The 19,460-nt window shown below is 39.0% G+C and overlaps 1 protein-coding gene across 6 annotated transcripts in view; it reads right to left on the reverse strand.

The window, feature by feature from the left end:
- CCDC125 (coiled-coil domain containing 125) overlaps window positions 1-19,460 on the reverse strand; it is a 30,601-nt gene that overhangs the window by 9,826 nt on the left and 1,315 nt on the right. For 3 of the 6 annotated variants that reach the window (XM_045566054.1, XM_045566050.1, XM_045566055.1), the window contains exons 1-9: window positions 18,947-18,986; window positions 15,442-15,586; window positions 13,253-13,576; window positions 10,611-10,669; window positions 9,278-9,364; window positions 8,042-8,119; window positions 5,731-5,816; window positions 4,885-4,967; window positions 2,713-2,828 (exon numbers count right to left, since the gene is read on the reverse strand). In XM_045566054.1, coding sequence (XP_045422010.1) covers window positions 2,713-2,828; window positions 4,885-4,967; window positions 5,731-5,816; window positions 8,042-8,119; window positions 9,278-9,364; window positions 10,611-10,669; window positions 13,253-13,576; window positions 15,442-15,445 — 837 coding nt within the window. In that variant the 5' untranslated portion in view covers window positions 15,446-15,586; window positions 18,947-18,986. Of the gene's footprint in view, window positions 1-2,712; window positions 2,829-4,884; window positions 4,968-5,730; window positions 5,817-8,041; window positions 8,120-9,277; window positions 9,365-10,610; window positions 10,670-13,252; window positions 13,577-15,441; window positions 15,587-18,946; window positions 18,987-19,460 lie in introns of those variants that run through there. The other 3 variants (XM_045566051.1, XM_045566052.1, XM_045566053.1) reach the window with 3 other exon arrangements.

Raw genomic sequence — 19,460 nt, forward strand, 5'->3', positions numbered from 1 at the left:
TGGAGACTGAGTCACTTAGCATGTTTGAAATTCTGCTTCTCAGATTATAGATCAACTCTCTTCTTCATTGTTCTTGTTCTGTAAATGACGAGGAGAGACCAGAGACCAGACCTTCCCTGCTTTCCAATCAGTGATCTTTGTTATAGATTAACTGCTTCCTTTATTGTCGTCTTGGGCCTAACAGAGACCAGATGGTGCCCAAGACCCCGGGAATATTACATCTTCAGTGTGGTACGTTAAATATACCTTTCCCAAAAGAAAAAGACTACCTTAACTAATCAGATTGTTGTAACTATGCATTAAGCCTTACATAAAAAGATGCTGAAATTCTGTTAAACTTCTCTAAACTTTGTCTGTATAGGTGATCCCAAACATCGACACTTTGGAACCCTGACTTCCATTCTTTGGAATCTGTTCTTCCTGGGCAGCCTGTCCTCAAACTTTGTGCTTGAATCATCTTTCTTTAAACTAAATTCTGATCCTTTTGATTATTTTAGGTTGACACCTGGTTGACCACTGTAGTGGCAAGAAAGGTAAGAATTTTATTTTTTTAACCCATTTTTGAAGCTAACGACGAATTACTTTCCCAACATATTCCAATAAGTACCAATTTAACAGGGGCAATATATGCAACATAGTATGTCATGTCTTTTAAAGTTTCATGTGGAACTTACTATAAAATTATTATCTAAGCTTCTTCCTGTTCCTGTAAATTTCACATAGATAGGCTGGCTTAATACATAATCCTGTTTTAGAGACTTTTAGGGAGGAAAATTCCATATCCCCCCTTAGTGTAAAGGCCATTTCAGAAAATTCTTTCTCACATCAAAGAAAACTGTAAAGCACAGAGTTAGCTTTCAGTTGAGACAAATGTACAATGGTAGATATGTGGCAAATAGGTATTTTCCCTTTTCTTTTTCCTGCTCCTAATAATCACTCCTGCCAAAATTGCCAAAAGTAACTAAGACACAGGCAGGACCAACATAAAACATGCCAGGCTTCAGCAAGGACCTCAGACTCCTAATGCTACCTTCCTTCCCTCGGTGCTCCTTCATCTGGAACAAGGTCAGGGCCCTTGTTCCTACCTAACCTGGGTAAGGTTGGCCCCATAGCCTACTCAAGACTATAACAAAGCATCCTTTTCTAGAACTTTCTTCTCAGTTCAGTTTCTTTTATTTTTCCTTTTTGCTATTGGCAGTAGAGCAAATTCCAGATCTACCACCTACTAGCTGTGTGACTTCGGACAAATTACTTAACCTCTCGGTGCCATTTGTAACATGGGGATTATAATCAGGGATTATAATATATCCACTTTATTGGGTATTGTGAGGATTAAATGTGTCAATTTATGTAAAGCACTTAGAACAACATCTGGCACTTGCTAAGGACTAGGAAGGTGTTTGCCATTATTATTAACAATTTTCCTTTTTTGAAATCCCACAGTGAGTGAGTGGCAGCCCCTCTCACTCCACTGTTATGCTTATTTCTTATAAGTCCCAGGACTCTTTTTTTTTTTCTTTTTTGAGACAGGGTCTTGCTCTGTTGCCCAGGCCAGAGTGCAGAGGGAGAATCATAGCTCACTGAAACCTCAAACTCCTAGGCTCAAGCAATCCTCAGCCTCCTGAGTAGCTGAGACTAGAGGTATACACCATCACACCCAGCTACATTTTTTATTTTTTGTAGAGATGGGGTCTTGCTATGTTACCCAGGCTGGTCTTGAACTCCTGGCCTCAAGCGATCCTCCCACCTTGGCCTCCCAAAGTGTTAAGATTACAGACGTGAGCCAACACGCCCAGCCCCAGGACCCTTCTGACCTTAGTAGCCAAACTCCCACATTGCAAGCCATTAGCAATGCATCATTAGATCTTCATTCTTTTTTTTTTTTTTTTTTTTTTTTTTTTTTTTTTGAGACAGAGTCTCACTTTGTTGCCCGGGCTAGAGTGAGTGCCGTGGCGTCAGCCTAGCTCACAGCAACCTCAGACTCCTGGGCTTAAGCGATCCTACTGCCTCAGCCTCCCGAGTAGCTGGGACTACAGGCATGAGCCACCATGCCCGGCTAATTTTTTTGTATATATATTTTTAGTTGGCCAGATAATTTCTTTCTATTTTTAGTAGAGACGGGGTCTCACTCTTGCTCAGGCTGGTCTCGAACTCCTGACCTTGAGCGATCCACCCGCCTCGGCCTCCCAGAGCTAGGATTACAGGCGTGAGCCACCGCGCCCGGCCTAGATCTTCATTCTTAACCTGGCTCTACCATTGACTGACCTTGTCACCTCAGAAAAATAATTGAACTTACCTGAGCCTTAGTTTCCACCTCTCTAAAATGGGGATAATACCTGCTTTGCAGCCCTCGTAAGACTACTATGAAGATAGGGTAGAATAATGTGTGTAAAAAGTACTCTGAAACCGTAAGCCCCAAACCAGATGTGAGATACTACTAACATAGCTTCTGCTAGAACTATAAAAAATAAGAAATAAACAGGGTAGGAAGCGGCCAGGACATTCCCTGGTGTTCAAGAATGTCCTGCATGAAGGGCATGGTATCAGCAAGGCTAGAAGAACCGACCTAGGCAAGCCCACAAGGCCTCTAACTCTCATTCCCAAATTGCTGAAGTATGTGCTATCCTAGAACACGTACCAAAGGGCAAGGAAGAAAAGAAAAGGAAAGGAGAAAACTTCCCTCCTGTTCAACTTCCATATTTGCTTACCCACCTCAAGACTTGAAACCTCTGCACAGCCACTTTTATCATGGCACATGTTTTCCTGAGCCATCTTCTGCTGTTTGATATCAAGCATGGCGAGGACCTCCAAATACTGTTGATTCAAAACTAGAAAGGGCCATATGAGAAAGTGTTAGTTTTGAAGTCTAACTCCAACCTCATTTAATCTGGTTATACCAACATCGAATAGTCATTTCTTATAAGCAATAGATAAACAATAGACATTACCCACAAGATCTGGCTCCATCAAGAAAACCTACCTGATACAAAAGTAGGAAGCATGTGAGATAACATAATACTAGGTGAGATATTGTCATTTTTAATGTGGAAGAATGTTAACTTTGCAATAGAAGTGTACTACTTGTTTGCTCTTGGAAAAATTGCAGGATTTTCAAAAAGGGAATATGTAGAGGCAATTTATTCAAAGACTTTATGGATAGTAAGACAAATGGATGGCGAGATCTCATATACTGTATTAATGCCAAATGTATGAGCTATCCAAACACTAACAGATTTTTCTATTACTTAAGAGTTTTCACAAGAGGCTCCCAAACCAAACATTTAGTACAAGAGGGGTCCTTCTATCTACTGTAGAACAGAAAACCGTGACTTTTCCCCTCCCACTGCAAGGTGAAGTGGTAGGGAGGAAGACGAGAGCTTGTGATCACAAGCAGCTTCTGCCCTGCACAAATCCAACACAGGAGGCATCTTCATCAAGCCAGTCCCTAGTGCCGAGAAGCACCACCTGTGTGTGCAGATCTCAACCAGAGGCATTTACACAGCTCAGTTATGACACAATAGAAAGTGCCACTCTCAGGCCAGTCACGGTGGCTCACACCTGTAATCCTAGCACTCTGGGAGGCTGAGGCAGGAGGATCGCCCGAGGTCAAGAGTTCGAGAACAGCCTGAGCAAGAGCGAGACCCCGTCTCTACTAAAAAATAGAAAGAAAGTAACCGGACAACTAAAAATATATAGAAAAAAATTAGCCGGGCATGGTGGTGCATGCGTGTAGTCCCAGCTACTCGGGAGGCTTGAGGTTGAGACCAGGAGCTTGAGGTTGCTGTGAGCTAGGCTGATGCCACGGTACTCTAGCCTGGGCAACAGAGTGAGACTCTGTCTCAAAAAAAAAAAAAAAAGAAAAGAAAAGAAAGAAAGGGCCACTCTCAGCCTCAGGACCTGATTTAGAACTTGTTTTATCCCCTTCAAACCACTACTTTAAAACAGTTTCTTCTAAGAAGAAAGAATTAACATCTCTTAAAAATTTTTAAAAAGCTAATACCAAATACCTTTATAGCCTTTCATCAACTTTCATCATAAGGTGGTTCATTATATAAGGGATATACAACGCTAAATTATAACACATAATATCTACTTTAGTCCCCCAAACATCAGGTTCTCTACCATTTTGCTTTACACTGAAAACTAAATGAAAAGAGGGGAATAGGGATAGAAATTGCTTAATGGGTATAAGCTTTTACTCTGGAGTGCTGAAACTATTTTGGAATTTCACCTTGATAAGTTGTTTTTAATTTTAAAAACCCCTAAATCATGCATTTCTTCCTTCTATTATCCTTAAAATACATTAATTCAAAATACTAGCACTTCGTCTTTATTGATACTTTTTTTTTTTAAGACAGGGTCTCACCCTGTCACCAGGCTGGAGTACAGTGACATCATCATAGCTCACTGCAGCCTACAACTCTTGGGCTCAAGCAATTCTCCTGCCTCAGCCTCCCGAGTAGCTGGGACTACAGGCACATGCCACCAGGCCCGGCTAATTTTTTAAATTGTTTTTTGTAGAGATGGGGTCTCACTATATTGCTCTGGTTGGTCTTGAACTCCTGGCTTTAAGCTGTCCTCCTGCCTTGGCCTCACAAAGTGCTACGATTACAGGCATGAGCCACCACACTTGGCTGGTACATGTGTCTTTAATACAGGACACTCTTACATAAAACTGATCTTTTAACATAATATTTTAATTTTATTTATTTATTTTTTCTGAGACAGGGTCTTGCTATGTTGCCCAGGCTGGTCACAAACTCCTGGGCCCAAGTGATACTCCTGCCTCAGCCTCCCTAGTAGCTGGGACTGCAGATACATGCCACTGCAACCAGTTTTACACAATATTTTTAAAGAACCATCAAAATACCACTCTTTACTTACCTGCATTTTCAGACTTTAGCATTTTAATTTCTTCTGTTTTCAGTTTCAAATTTTCTTTGAGGATGGCATTTTCACAGCTTAGTCTGGGAAAAAAGTACCCTTCAAATAAGTAGAACATTAACACTTTCTTGCTGAATGAGAATATTTTTATTTCCATAATTAGAACACAAAAAACTAAATATAATTTTTCCTACTTCAGAATAGTCTAGAATTTACATATGTCATGAAAATGAATACAATTTAAAAAAGTGTGGTGAGATTTTTAAACAAGACTCTTAACCTTTTGTAAACTTTGTTGAGAAATAATCAGAACTAGAAATATTTCTAGGCATCCATTTTGCATACTCATTCTCTTTAATTTTAATTCAACTTAGTAACCATTTGAACACCAGCTATGAGCTTAGGCCATCTTAAAAAACATTCATAAAAAGATACACAGGGGCCAGGCATAGTGGCTCATGCCTATAATCCTAGCACTCTGGGAGGCCAAGGCAGGTGGATCGTTTGAGCTCAGGAGTTCAAGACCAGCCTGAGCAAGAGCGAGACCCCGTCTCTACTAAAAATAGAAAGAAATTAACTGGACAACTAAAAATATATAAAGAAAAAATCATCTGGGCATGGTGGCACATGCCTGTAGTCCTAGCTACTGGGGAAGCTGAGGCAGGAGGATTGCTTGAGCCAAGGAGTTTGAGGTTGCTATGAGCTAGGCTGACACCACAGCACTCTAGGCTGGGCAAGAGAGTGAGACTCTGTCTCAAAAAAAAAGAAGAAGAAAGCCTAAGCTACATTTGAAATACATGTTTTAAGGATTTTCAAAGAAAAATTATGAAATAACGATATACAAACCTGTCATATTTTTGAGTCCAAGATTCCTCTATATTTTTAAATCTATTCTGATCAAATTCTATTTCCCACTGTAAGGCATTTATTTCCTATGGAAAGAAAATAACACTTTCATGGCAAATTACCATAACTAAATCATTTCAGGACATTATGAATAACTAAAATAAATCATGTAATCATTTCATAGAAATCGTTTAAAGAGGAAAAATTAGTTATTGCTCAAAAAGAGTCTATGACATTTGTAAACATATAAAATATGCCTCTTTAGCACTCAAAAAAGCATTGCCAAAGCTTACTTAATATAGAAACAATTTTAAATTGCTTATCTTCAAAATCTTCTGGACTGAACCAAGACTTCTCAATGCTCACCCCCGACCCCATGTAGACAAAATTCACTCTTGTAAGTCTTAGCCCAAATGGTGCCATCAAGGGATGGCACAAAAAGCACAGGAAAGGTGACTATTTAGGATGATTCCTAAGTACCTTTATAGTGATGATTAGATGGACAGAAAGAGGCAGGCCCTGCCAGGAGAGCAGAAGAATAAAAAAATAAAAGGAATAAGAAAAATAGGAAGTATTCACACAACTCAACAACAAAAAAACCCAAATAATCCCATTAAAAAGTAAGCAAAGGACATTAATAGATATTTTTCAAAAGAAGACATACAAATGACCAACAAACATAGGAAAAAAATGCTCAACATCACTAATCACCTGAGAAATGCAAATTAAAACCACAATGAAATATTATCCTATACCAGTTCGGAATGGCTATTACTAAAAAGTAAAACATAATAGATGTTGGTGAGGACATGGACAAAAGGGCACTCTTATACACTGTTGGTGGGAACATAAATTAGTACAACCCTTATGGAAAACACTATGGAGATCTCTCAAAGAAATAAAAATTGAACAACCATTCGATCAAGCAATCTCATTACTGGGTATATGTTCCAGGGGAAAAAAATCATTATATCAAAGCAATACCTACACTCATGTTTATTTTAGCACTATTCACAATAGCAAAGATATGAAATCAACCTAAATGCCCATCAATGAATGATTGAATAAAGAAAATGTGAGATACCAGCCTGAGCATGAGAGAGACCCCATCTCTACTAAAAATAGAAAGAAATTAGCTGGACAACTAAAAATATATATAGAAAAAATTAGCCGGACATGGTGGCACATGCCTGTAGTCCCAGCTACTCAGGAGGCTAAGGCAGGAGGATTGCTAGAGCCCAGGAGTTTGAGGTTGCTGTGAGCTAGGCTGATGCCAGGGCGGCACTCTAGCCTGGGCAACAGAGTGAGACTCTGTCTCAAAAAAAAAAAAAGAAAATGCAAGATAGATACACACGCAGGAATACTATTAACCTATAAATAATAATGAAATCATAGTGGAGGCCATTATCTTAAGTGAATTTAACTCAGAAAGTCAAATACTGCTTATAAGTTCCCACTTATAAGTGGGAGCTAAATAAAGCGTACATGTGGACAGAGAGTGGGGAATAACAGACATAATAGACATTGGAGACCCGGAAGGGTGGGAAGGAGGGAGGGGAATGAGGGATGAGAAATTACTTAACGGGTACAATGTACATTAATTATTCTGGTGATGGTTACACTAAAAGCCCAGACTTCACCACTACACACTATATCCATGTAACAAAATTGCATGTGGGCCGGGCGCGGTGGCTCACGCCTGTAATCCTAGCACTCTGGGAGGCCGAGGCGGGTGGATCGCTCGAGGTCAGGAGTTCAAGACCAGCCTGAGCAAGAGTGAGACCCCGTCTCTACTAAAAAAAAATAGAAAGAAATTATCTGGCCAACTAAAATATATATAGAAAAAAAAAATTAGCCGGGCATGGTGGCGCATGCCTGTAGTCCCAGCTACTCGGGAGGCTGAGGCAGTAGGATTGCTTGAGCCCAGGAGTTTGAGGTTGCTGTGAGCTAGGCTGACGCCACGGCACTCACTCTATCCAGGGCAACAAAGTGACACTCTGTCTCAAAAAAAAAAAAAAAAAAAAAAAAAAACAAAATTGCATGTGTACTCCTTAAATTTATACAAATTAAAAATAAATAAATAAGAAGTATCAATTTGGCAGGCCACCTATTACCTTATAATAGGGAAATAATTTCTTAATTCTTTGCCCATGTGACAATTTGTTTTAGATTATAAGCTCCAAAAGGGAGAAACTGAAGCACATCTAACAGAAGGTATGCACAAATGACATATTTATTAGTACAATGAGTTTAAGGAAATTCTATTTAAAGTGTATTGGACTAAACAAGTCTACACTAAAGTGGCAAATACCTTCTCCAAGAATCTCTTTTGTTCCATAGTTTTTTGAAGCACTGCCTGGGTATGACTTGTGGCTTTGCCAAGTATTGCCTAAGAAAATAAAAATAGCATCAACATAAATTAAATTTCTAATCATTCCTATATACATAATGAAGTTCATATTTTCATTTTAAGACAGAAAATTAACTTGAGAATTTCACAGTGACTACCTTTTGTGGAAAGTTTGATAATGCAAAAGTCAGATCTTGGTTTGGCTCTTTTCCAATGAATACGGGAATGAATGAATTTTCCACACAAAGAAAATGTTCATAGCAGTATTATTTATCAGTCAAAAATTGGAAACAACCCAAATGTCCATCAACTGGTGAATGGATAAACAAAATGTGGTATGTCTATACAGCAGAGTATTATATGGTAATAAAAAGACAGTACTGACACATGCTATGACATGCATGAATCTCAAAAACATAACTAAAAGAATCCAGATGCAGGCCGCGAACGGTGGCTCACGCCTGTAATCCTAGCACTCTGGGAGGCCGAGGCGGGCAGATCGTTTGAGCTCAGGAGTTCGAGACCAGCCTGAGCAAGAGCGAGACCCCATCTCTACTAAAAAGTAGAAAAAAATTATCTGGCCAACTAAAATATATATAGAAAAAATTAGCCGGGCATGGTGGCACATGCCTGTAGTCCCAGCTACCCGGGAGGCTGAGGCAGTAGGATTGCTTAAGCCCAGGAGTTTGAGGTTGCTGTGAGCTAGGCTGACGCCACGGCACTCACTCTAGCCCGGGCAACAAAGCGAGACTCTGTCTCAAAAAAAAAAAAAAAAAAAAAAAAAAAGAATCCAGATGCAAAAGAATCTAATCGCATATTGTATGATTCTTTTAATATGAAATAGAAAAGGCAAATCTATAAGACAGAAAGCAGATTAGTGATTGTCTAGGGCTGGGAGTGAGAATGAGGAATGACTGCAAATGGGCACGAGGTTCCTTTATGTGGGTGTTGGAAATGTCCAAAATTTGATTGTAGTGACAGTTGCACAACTCTAAGTTTAGGAAATATAAATCATAGTGTACACTTAAAATAAGTGAAATTCATGCTATGTAAGCCAATTATAAAGCTATTAAAAAAATCTATACCACAACTAAAAACCCCAACTATATTAAAGCACTGCTGCTCTTGTTTTAAAAGCTAAAACCATACTAATTATTATTGGAATGTGTAAGTGACAAAAGTTTAATAACTTTTTACCATGCTTTGAAGAATTTTCAGTGCTTCCTCTTTACTTTCAAGTTGTCGTTGAGATGCCTCAAGTTCAGTTTTTAAAATTTCTACCTCCTGAGGACAGAAATAAAATTAGTCTTCCTATCTGCAAGATATGCAACCCCAAAATTATCACTTTGGCTAGTCTCCATTTACCCTTGGCTCAAAGCACTTACAAATGAGGTTGGAAATTCCTCTATACTTTGTAAGTGAACTGGACATGCTAAAACCGAGAGCTTCATTATCAGGTGCCAGTTGTAACTATAAGCCCAAATCTCTTCCTCTTATTCACTTAGGTCATAGAACTAATAACAAAAAATTAAAACTCTTTTCCTGGCCTCAAGCTATCATCCCACTTTAGCCTCCCAAAGTGCTGGGATTACAGGCGTGAGCCACTATGTGCCTGGCCTCAATTCTATTACATACTAAATTAGATTGCAGTTCCTTATGTCAGGACTCAAGGTAAGGAGGCAGTCTCAGGCCAAATTTAGTTTAACAGATGTAATCAAGTTCAAATGAAATCACAGTGGATTAGGGTGAGCCTAATCCAAAGACTGGTGTCCTTATAAAATGAAAGAAATTTAGACAGAGACTCATGGGGAGAAGGCCATGTGACAGCAGAGTCACAGAATGGATTTACGCAGCTCCCAGCCAAAGAACGCCAAAGATTGCAACAACCATCAGAAGCTAGGAAAAGGCAAAGAAGGATTCTCCTCTAAAGCCTTCAGAGAGAACAGGCTGCTAACACCTTGATTTCAAACTTCTGGCCTCCAGGACTGAGATAGAATAGATTTCTGTTGTTTTAAGCCACCAGCTTGTAATGCTTTGTCACAGCATCCCCTAGGAAACTAATACAGTAGCTTTCATGAGAAGAGTCATAAACACATACTAAGATAGGCTTCCTGTTTCCCAAAGGATAGGGACCCCTCACAGAAACTGCTATTCCCACTGGCTCCTCAGGCCACCTGGGAGAAGCTCTGTCTTCTGACTTCAAGGAGGTTAAATTAAGTCAGGTTATTTCAAGCCATACATAGGGAAGGCAGATGAAAGGCACCCATAATTATTTTCAAGGAGGAGATTAGAGAGGTAGGGTAGAAGGGAGAACTAGTGGGCATGTTTATATAAGTAGGCTTTTTAAGAGATCAGGTGGGTAAGAAACAGAGGCAGCACAGGTAAAAAATTAGGAGCTTCAGACTGTGTTCATCAAGAATATCTGGAAAGCCAATATTTGCCTTCCACACGATTTTAGTAGTATTTAAAGAAAGTATCTATCAACAGACTTTATTTACATAAGAATTTTTATATTAACAAGAGTACTTACCTCTAAAGTTTCATGAAGATATTGCCTTAATTCTTCATTTGACAATTCTGAAGTAGAATCTATTAGAAGGAAAAACAAAAACTTGGATATTTTCTTTAACTAATTAAACAACAGGACATTTGGTTACAAATGATCAAATACAGGTTTTCCCTAAACTGGAAAAAGAAAAGAATTATAATAGACCAAATAATGATCAAAATAGGTAGCTTAAAACATTTCACAAATGAAAAGATACACACTGTACTTTTGAATAAAAAGACTTTAAAAAAAAGGACTCTAAAAATAAAACTGATGTTAATGAATTGGTTAATTATTATATTCGAACATAAAATAGAAAAACATGAATGTTGGTGAGTAAAATAAACAAATTTTGCTGTTTAGCTTAAGCTTGATTGGTATAGTAATATGCTTATCTAAGAAATAAACTATATTTAATTTCTTTCCAAGGAGAATGACTAGAAGTCTTCTGTAACTTCAATTATTTTCTCCTTAATGGAATCAACTGGGAAATTAAACTGAGCTTTCTAAAAGCTTCATTTCACTGGCAATAAAAAAAAATTAAGATAGAAAATTACAAGAGTATAAGAAATAAAAGGAAGAAAAATAATTTTATAAAGATTATTTTGAAAGACATTAAAAATTTCTTGAAGCTGGGCATAGTGGCATGAGCCTGTAATCCCAGCTACTCAGGAGGCTGAGGTAGAAGGATCACTTCACCCCAGGAGTTCAAGTCTAGCCTGGGCAACATAACAAGAGCCTATCTCAAAAAAAAAAAAAAAAAATTTCTTGAGAAGAATGTTTATTCTGGAAAAAGAAAAAACAATTTTTTTCTTTGCTATTCTGAACTTTCATCAACATGACAGTATCCAAGGCAAAACCTAAATCATGTTTTTACTGTGATGAAACAGGATTCCAAGGAAGTATAGAAACACTGGGTTGGCAAACAACATTTCTGTTCTATTAATACTTATTGTAGGCAAAACAATAGCCCCAAAGACATCGATGTGATTAAATTAAGGATTTTGAGATGGAGATTACCCTGGATTATCCAAGTGGGTCCACTGTACTCATAAGAATTCTAATAAACAAAAGAGGCAGGCAAGAGAGTCAGTGTCAGAATGATATGACATGAGAACAACACAACCAGCCATTGTTGGCTTTGAAGACGGAAGAAGGGGCCGTGAGCAAAGGAATGCAGGCAGCCTCTGCAAGCTGCAAGAGGCAAGGGAACAGATCTCCCCTAGAGCTTCCAGAACGAACACAGCCCTGCAGTACTTTGATTTTAGTCCAGTGAAATTTGTTTTGGACTTCTCACCTACAGAACTGTAAAATAATAAATCTGTGTTGTTTTAAGTCACTAAATTTGTGGTATTTTAGAAATTATCTATTATCAATAAGAAACTAATACAATACCCTTACCTAGAATAGGGCCAACCTTGACAAAAAGACAAAAGTCCATAACTCAACAAAACAGGAACTCATACTATAACATTATCATTAAATCATATTTATGTCCCAGCATTTTCCTCATGTTTTTATAAAGGCATCTTAGAATTACGTTCAGTTTTCAACATCTTGCTTACAAAACAGAATCCATCCTCTAAGGAATTGGAAGAAAAATCTATAAATAATCCCATTCTAATTTCAAGAAAGATTTTGAAGGATGGGAATTAAACCCCAAGCTGCAACATGCTTTTTGTAAATCTTTCTGAAACCATGTTTCTCAAATTATTCTCATGTTGCCCTAATATGTGTGTGTTCAACTTTGGTGGGGGAAGTTTCAGAAGGCGAAGTTTTACATCATGGATTACAAAAGATTCAGCCAGAAAAGAGCTGGTGCCATAGTACAGGTATGGACTCGTCCATGAATTCCCAATTATTTTGGAGTTGTAATATTCTATCACAAAGTGATCCTGAATTTTATTCTTCCCCTAATGTAAGGCATAATTTCTTCTTGATTACAATAAATTTAAATTAATATTTTTTTACACTACTTGAGAATTTCGTGACACTCTACAATAACTGGAAGCATCTGTGTTCTGCCCGGAATACTCCTTTCCTAAAAAGCCGCCAAGGCTTGCTCCCCGCTTCATTCAGGTGCTCAGATGTTACCTCCTTAGACAGACCTTCCCTCCCGCAGGCCTGAAACAGTAGTCACTCACTATCCTTTCACTTACCACGGCCTGATGTTACACATCTGTTGATCTGCAGGTATATTTTCTATCTCCTCTACTAGAGTATGACACCCATGACATTAGGGCCTTTGGCTATTTTGTTCACTGACATTATTCCCAGAAACTAGACCTGTGCCTGGCACTTAATGTTACCCAATAAATATTTGCTGACTAAGAAGAAAAAAGCACATAACAACAACAACAAAAAAAGCAAGATCTGTAACCACTTGCTGACACCATTAACAAACATGTATTATTGATGCTTAATAACTACTGTACTTCAAAAGTTGTACAATACTTAGAAATATAAACATCAATTACTTTTGTACTATCAGTGATCCCAAGAGGTGAATAAAAATGAATTTCTAAAATCCACTATAGTTATCTATTTTCCTGTGTTGGAAGGGTCATAACATTGATAAAATTCACAGAATAAAGAAAGAAGGAGAGGAAGTTTGGCATTCTTACCAGTGCTACTTTGTCTTCTGTAACTGGAAATTCTGGACCCTGGAGGGTATGTATCTTGCAAGCTCTTATGTTTGGAATATTGAAAAATACCTCCACTTCTTTCTTCCTCCATTCTTGGAAATGGGGGAGGGCTAAAGTTCTTTCCATTTGATCTTTTTCTAGATGTAAATAATTGTGAAACTTCCACTTCATAAATACCACCAGGTCTTCTTCCAAGGCCATATCCCAAATCACCTTCTGTCATGTCATCCTCTTCTGTTTCCCAGAGCTGCACCTCTGACTCACTTGATGACCTCACCACCTTGCTCATTAGCCAAATGCCGTCTTTATCATAAGGGAAAACAGGTTGTCGTTAAGAAAAATAGTAGTCGAGAAACCATCAGTAGATCCTATTTCTGGGTATGTACCCAAAAGATTTGAAATCAGTATGTTGAAAAGACATCTGCATTCCCATGTTCATTGCATCACTATTCATAATAATTAATGAATCAACCTAAATATCCATCAATAGATGGACAGATAGAGAAAATGTGGTATAACTACACAACAGAATACTGGTCAGCCTTAAAAAAGAAGGCAATCCTGTCACTGGGACAACATGGATGGAATTGCAAAACATTATGCTAAGTTAAATAAGCCAGGCACAGAAAGACAAATACCGTATGTTCTCACTTATATGTAAAATCTAAAAATTTGAACTCAAAGGAACAGAGAGAAAAATGGTGGTTACCAGAAGCTGGGAGGGTGGGAAAATTGGGAAGATGATGATGGTCAAAGGGCAAAAAGCCTTAGTTAGACAGGAGGAATAGGTTTTTTTTTTCCTTTGAGAAATATTGCTCAGTGTAGTGAATACAGAAAATAATAATGTACTGTATATTTCAAAATTGCTAAGCCCGGCACAGTGGTGCACACCTGTAATTTCAGCTACTCAGGAGGCTGAAGCAGAGGATCGCTTGAGCCCAGGAGTTCGAGGCCAGCCTGGGCAACATAGCAAGACCCCATCTCTAAAAAAAAAAAATCACCGAGAGAGTAAAAATTACAAATGTTCTCACCACAAAAAATGATAAGTATTTGGGGTGTTGAATATATTAATCAGCTCCATTTAATTATTCTACACTATATTCATAAATCATAACATCATTTTGTACTCCATAAATACACAAGGGGAGTCTTCAAAAAGTTCACAAAAAACTTGTATTATGAAAAAATTATACAAAGATTTCAAAAATTTTTTTGCCCCCCAAAAAACTCATACTATCTTGTAACATGTCTGAACAGAATCTAGTTGGAGGCAATAAGGATAAGACATCAGTTTGAAAAGAACTCCTATCAAAGCAACATGAATTTTGCTATAACTGAAGCAAGAACAAACATCAAATTTATGGTGAAGCTTGGGTGAAAGAACGGTGAAATCATAGATGCTTTACAAACAGTTTATGGGGATGATCCTCCAAAAAAAATCAGCAGTTTAAAAATGGATAACTCGTTTTAAGAAGGGATAAGATGGCTGGGCGTGGTGACTCACGCCTGTAATCCTAGCACTCTGGGAGGCCAAGGCAGGAGAATTGCTCGAGGTCAGGAGTTCGAGACCAGGCTGAGCAAGAGCAAGACCCCGTCTCTACTAAAAATAGAAAGAAATTATCTGGACAACTAAAAAAAAAAATATATATATAGAAAAAATTAGTCAGGCAAGGTGGTGTATGCCTATAGTCCCAGCTACTCGGGAGGCTGAGGCAGGAGGATTGCTTGAGCCCAGGAATGTGAGGTTGCTGTGAGCTAGGCTGATGCCACGGCACTCTAGCCCAGGCAACAGAGGAAGACTGTCTCAAAAAACAAACCAAAAACAGAAGGGATAAGATGATACTGAAGATGAAGCCTGCAGTGGCAGACCATTCACATCAAATTGCAAGGAAAAACTTCATCTTGCTCATGCCCTAATTGAAGGGGAATGACAATTAACAGCACAAACAATAACCAACACCACAGACATCTCAATCGGTTCAGCTTACACAATTCTGACAAAAAAATTAAAGTTGAGCAAACTTTCCACTTGATGGGTGCCAAAATTGTTGGGACCAAAATAGCTGCAAACAAGAAGAGAGCTTTCAGTGGAAATTTTAAACAAGTGGGATCAAGATCCTGAAGCATGTCTTTGAAGAACTGTAACAGGAGATGAAACATGGCTTTACCCATGAGATCCTGAAGACAAAGGACAAGCAAGGCAATGGCACCAAGTGGTGGAAGTGGTCAGTCAAAGCAAAAGTGGATCAGTCAAGAGCAAAGGTCGTGGCAACAGTTTCTTGGGGTGCTCAGGGCATTTTGCTTGTTGACTTTCTGGAGGGCCAAAGAATGATAACATCTGCTTATTATGAGAGTGTTTTGAGAAAATTAGCCAAACCCTTAGCAGAAAAATACCAAGAATAGCTTCAACAGAGTCCTTCTCCACCATGACAATGCTTCTACTGGTTAATTTCATGAGAATTCTCTGAGGGAGAAAATCATTAGGCATCCACTGTTTAGTCCTGATTTGGTTCTTTCTGACTTCTTTTTGTTTCCTAAGCTTAAAAAAGTCTTTAAAGAGCACCTATTATTCCTCAGTTAATAATGTAAAAAAGACTGCACTGACATGGTTAAATTCCCAGGACCCTTAGTTCTTCAGGGATGGAGTATATGGCTGGTATCATTACTTACAAAAGTATCTTGAAGTTGATGGAAGAGAAATATGAAGAGAATATTTCTTATGTTGAGAAATAAAGTATACATTTTTTTTAATTTTTTTCTTTTAATTCAATTTTTCCACAAACTTGTTTGTTTTTAGAGTCACAGTCTCGCTCTGTCACCCAGGCTAGAGTGCAGCAGTGTAATCATAGCTCACTGCAACCTCAAACTTCTGGGCTCAAGGGATCCTCTCACCTCAGCCTCCAAAAGTGCTGGGATTATAGACATGAGCCCTGGGCTCAGGCATCAGGACTTTTTAGATAAGAAAAAGTCCAACCCCTTATTTCAAAGATTGCTGTGAATTGCAGGGAATCAGGAAAGGCTTTTAATGAACCCAATAATCCTCTGATCAGGATAACGCACCTCTGCCTTTGCCAAGGAAGAGAACACTCTTTTTGATATAAAAGGTTATAAAGGAAATGGTTCCATTTACACGTGCGTAAGTGCAATACAAAATTCAGAAAAGTCTCTGAAAAACAAGAGCATCCCATGTTAGAGTAAGCTTCCCACCTTCTACCTCTGTCCCTTCTCAGCCTTTTATCCACTTTAAGAGTTCAGGACACTTACAGTCTCTCCCACAGCTCCACTTGGCTCATTTTCCATTTCTGTACATACATAATTAGCAGAGGTTTTATATTTGGAACGGTGAATAAAATAGGTGGGAGGGAAGAAGGTGCCCCTCCCTCCTTCTTTTCCTCTGTTTCTCAAATCATATCATCTGTGTTCAAAACCCTCCACTGTTTTGCAAGTCAATCAGAGTAAAAACCAAAGCCCTGTCATTGTCCAAAGGCCCTACACTCATCTCTGACCTCATTCCTATATATACTACATTTTTCCTATATACATGCCTATGATATGGTTTAATTTATAAATTAGGCACAGTAAGAGATTAACAACAACAGCAATGCAGAACAATTATGACAATATACTATCATAAAAGTTATGTCAATGTGGCCCCTCTCTCTCAACATCTCTTGCTGTATGTAATACTTTCGGACTGAGGTTAATCTCAGGTAACTAAAACCTCAGGAAGCAAAAGTGTGGATTAGGGTGGACTATTGGATTTGCACAGCTGGTTCCTCACCCTCTTGGTCTTTACTTCAGTGTCACCTTCTCGGCCAGGCCTTTCCTGCTATGCCATCTAAAATTGTAAAGTCCTCCTCTCTACCCCACGTCTCTGTCTTATTCTTCTAGGGCTCATCACCTTCTAACATACTCCTCCATATTTTACCTATTTTTCAAATTACAACACTAAAATCACGGGCAATAAAAACGGGGAGGGTAATACAAAAGTGGGAGTGTAGCGAAGTGGAAGGTGGCTCAGGCCTGCCTGGGATGCATCCCAACAGGGAGGGCAGCCTGAGCACCGCCCACAGACCCCAGGCCTGGACGGCCTGGGGTAGATTGGGAGCTCCGTGAGGGGAGCAGGTTTTCTGTTTGGTTCACCGCTGTATTCCCAGTGCCTAAAACAGTATCTGAGACATAATCCATGCTCAATAGAGACATCTTTAATAAATGAATAAAGGAAGGAATAAACAAATAAATACAATTGTCCCTCAGTATCCCAGGGGAGCTGATTCCAGGCCCCCTGGGATACCCAATTCTGCAGATGCCCTAGTCCCTTCTATAAAATGACATAGTGTTTGCATATGACCTAGGCACATTTTCCTGTCTATTATAAATCATCTCTAGGTTATTTATAATATCTACTATAATGCCTATACATCACTTTATTTGTGTGGATTCAGTAGAGTACCCAGTGATCAGCAAATTCAAGTTTTGCTTTTTGGAACATTGTGGAATTTTTTTCCAAATATTTTTGATCACGGTTGGTTGAATCAACTGATATGGAACCTACAGGGATCTTATTCGACCTCAAGTCATCCAGAGCACGTTGGGATCTACTCCACTTGCTTCTAGCGCAGAAAAACAAAATAGTCTCCCCAGCAAGGCTCCACACTGGATACTGTGGGGTTACTGGCTGCCCTTCTTCCAGCAGAAAATGCCTCCTGGCAAAAATGCCTTCAGAGAAATCACCATCACTGAGTCCTCCTCATAGGGACACCACCACAGTCACCTACCTAGTGACAGTGAAGCAGCTGGAGAGCAGCTGAAATGCTCAGTCCATCCTTCCAGTACAGAGTTCAGTTAAGAGAGGCTTTTGCCACCAGGCATTTCAAAACAGCTGCTTTGGGTAGCTGTTTCGAAATATTTCATCCTGGCCGGATGTGGTCACTCACGCCTGTAATCCCACCATTCTAGGAGGCCAGGGTGGGAGGATTACTTGAGGTCAGGAGTTCATAGTTCATCCTTTTCTGAAGGCTCATTAAAAAAAAAACCAGGCTGGGAGCAGTGACTTATGCCTGTAATCCTAGCACTCTGGGAAGCTGAGGCAGGAGGATTGCTTGAGCTCAGGAATTCAACGCCAGTCTGAGCAAGAGTGAGACTCTATCTCTACTAAAAATAGGAAATTTGGCAGGGCATGGTAGCACACACCTGTAGTCCCAGCTACTTGGGAGGCTGAGGCAGGCAAACCTATTGAGCCCAGGAGTTTGAGGCTGCAGTGAGCTATGATGTTGCCACTGTACTCTAGCCAGGGCAAAAGAGCTAGACTCAGTCTCAAAAAAAAAAAAAAAGTGTGTGGTCAGGATTAGGCAGGCAGCAGAGAAGAAAACGGAAACATGCCGTAAGAGGAAAGAGTAAGCAATTGCAAGGTTAGCTAAGAGTATTTGTCAACACACCACATATTCGGGCACCATGGGCACATCTTCCTGCTACTCAGGGTTTAACATAATGAATTTTCACATGGTCCAATGCTCTACTGTTTTTCAAAATGTAACTTCAGGGACTGATGGCTGTATACTCTCCCACTTTTTATATGTTAACATTAATATTAATACATGATACAGTACAGATTAAACTTTACTTTTAGAATGCAGTACCTGTAAGAAAGTGAAAATATTTAAAGTTACTAACCTTTAGCTGGGCGCTGTGGTTCACGCCTGTAATCCTAGCACTCTGGGAGGCCAAGGCAGGAGGATCACTTGAGCTCAGGAGTTCGAGACCAGCCTGAGCAAGAGAGAGACTCTGTCTTTATTGAAAAATAAAGAAAAAAAAATAAGATACTAACCTTCTATTCAACTCATTTCATGTATTCAGTATTGATAACCCAGGAGCAACAGGATATGTAACAGAGAAGGCACTGATTCAGGAGCTCTGGGTTCAAACTTCACTCTACCACTTGCCACTCTTTGATTCTGGGCAAGGCATTTAACTTCTCGGAGCCTGTTTTATCTCCAAAAGGGGTTTAAGCATAACTACTCTGTAGCATCATTTTGGGCACCACTGATATAATAATATATTATGAAATCAACTATAGTAGCCAAATCAATGTTTGCTGCATTTGAAATTGAGCATTACTTTCTTCAATTGTCAAATGAAATGAGGAGATTAGATTTGTTTGGTTCTTTAGAGCTCTAAAATTGTTTCT

Source organism: Lemur catta, chromosome 12 (genome assembly GCF_020740605.2).
Source record: "Lemur catta isolate mLemCat1 chromosome 12, mLemCat1.pri, whole genome shotgun sequence".
Lineage (NCBI taxonomy): Eukaryota > Metazoa > Chordata > Mammalia > Primates > Lemuridae > Lemur > Lemur catta.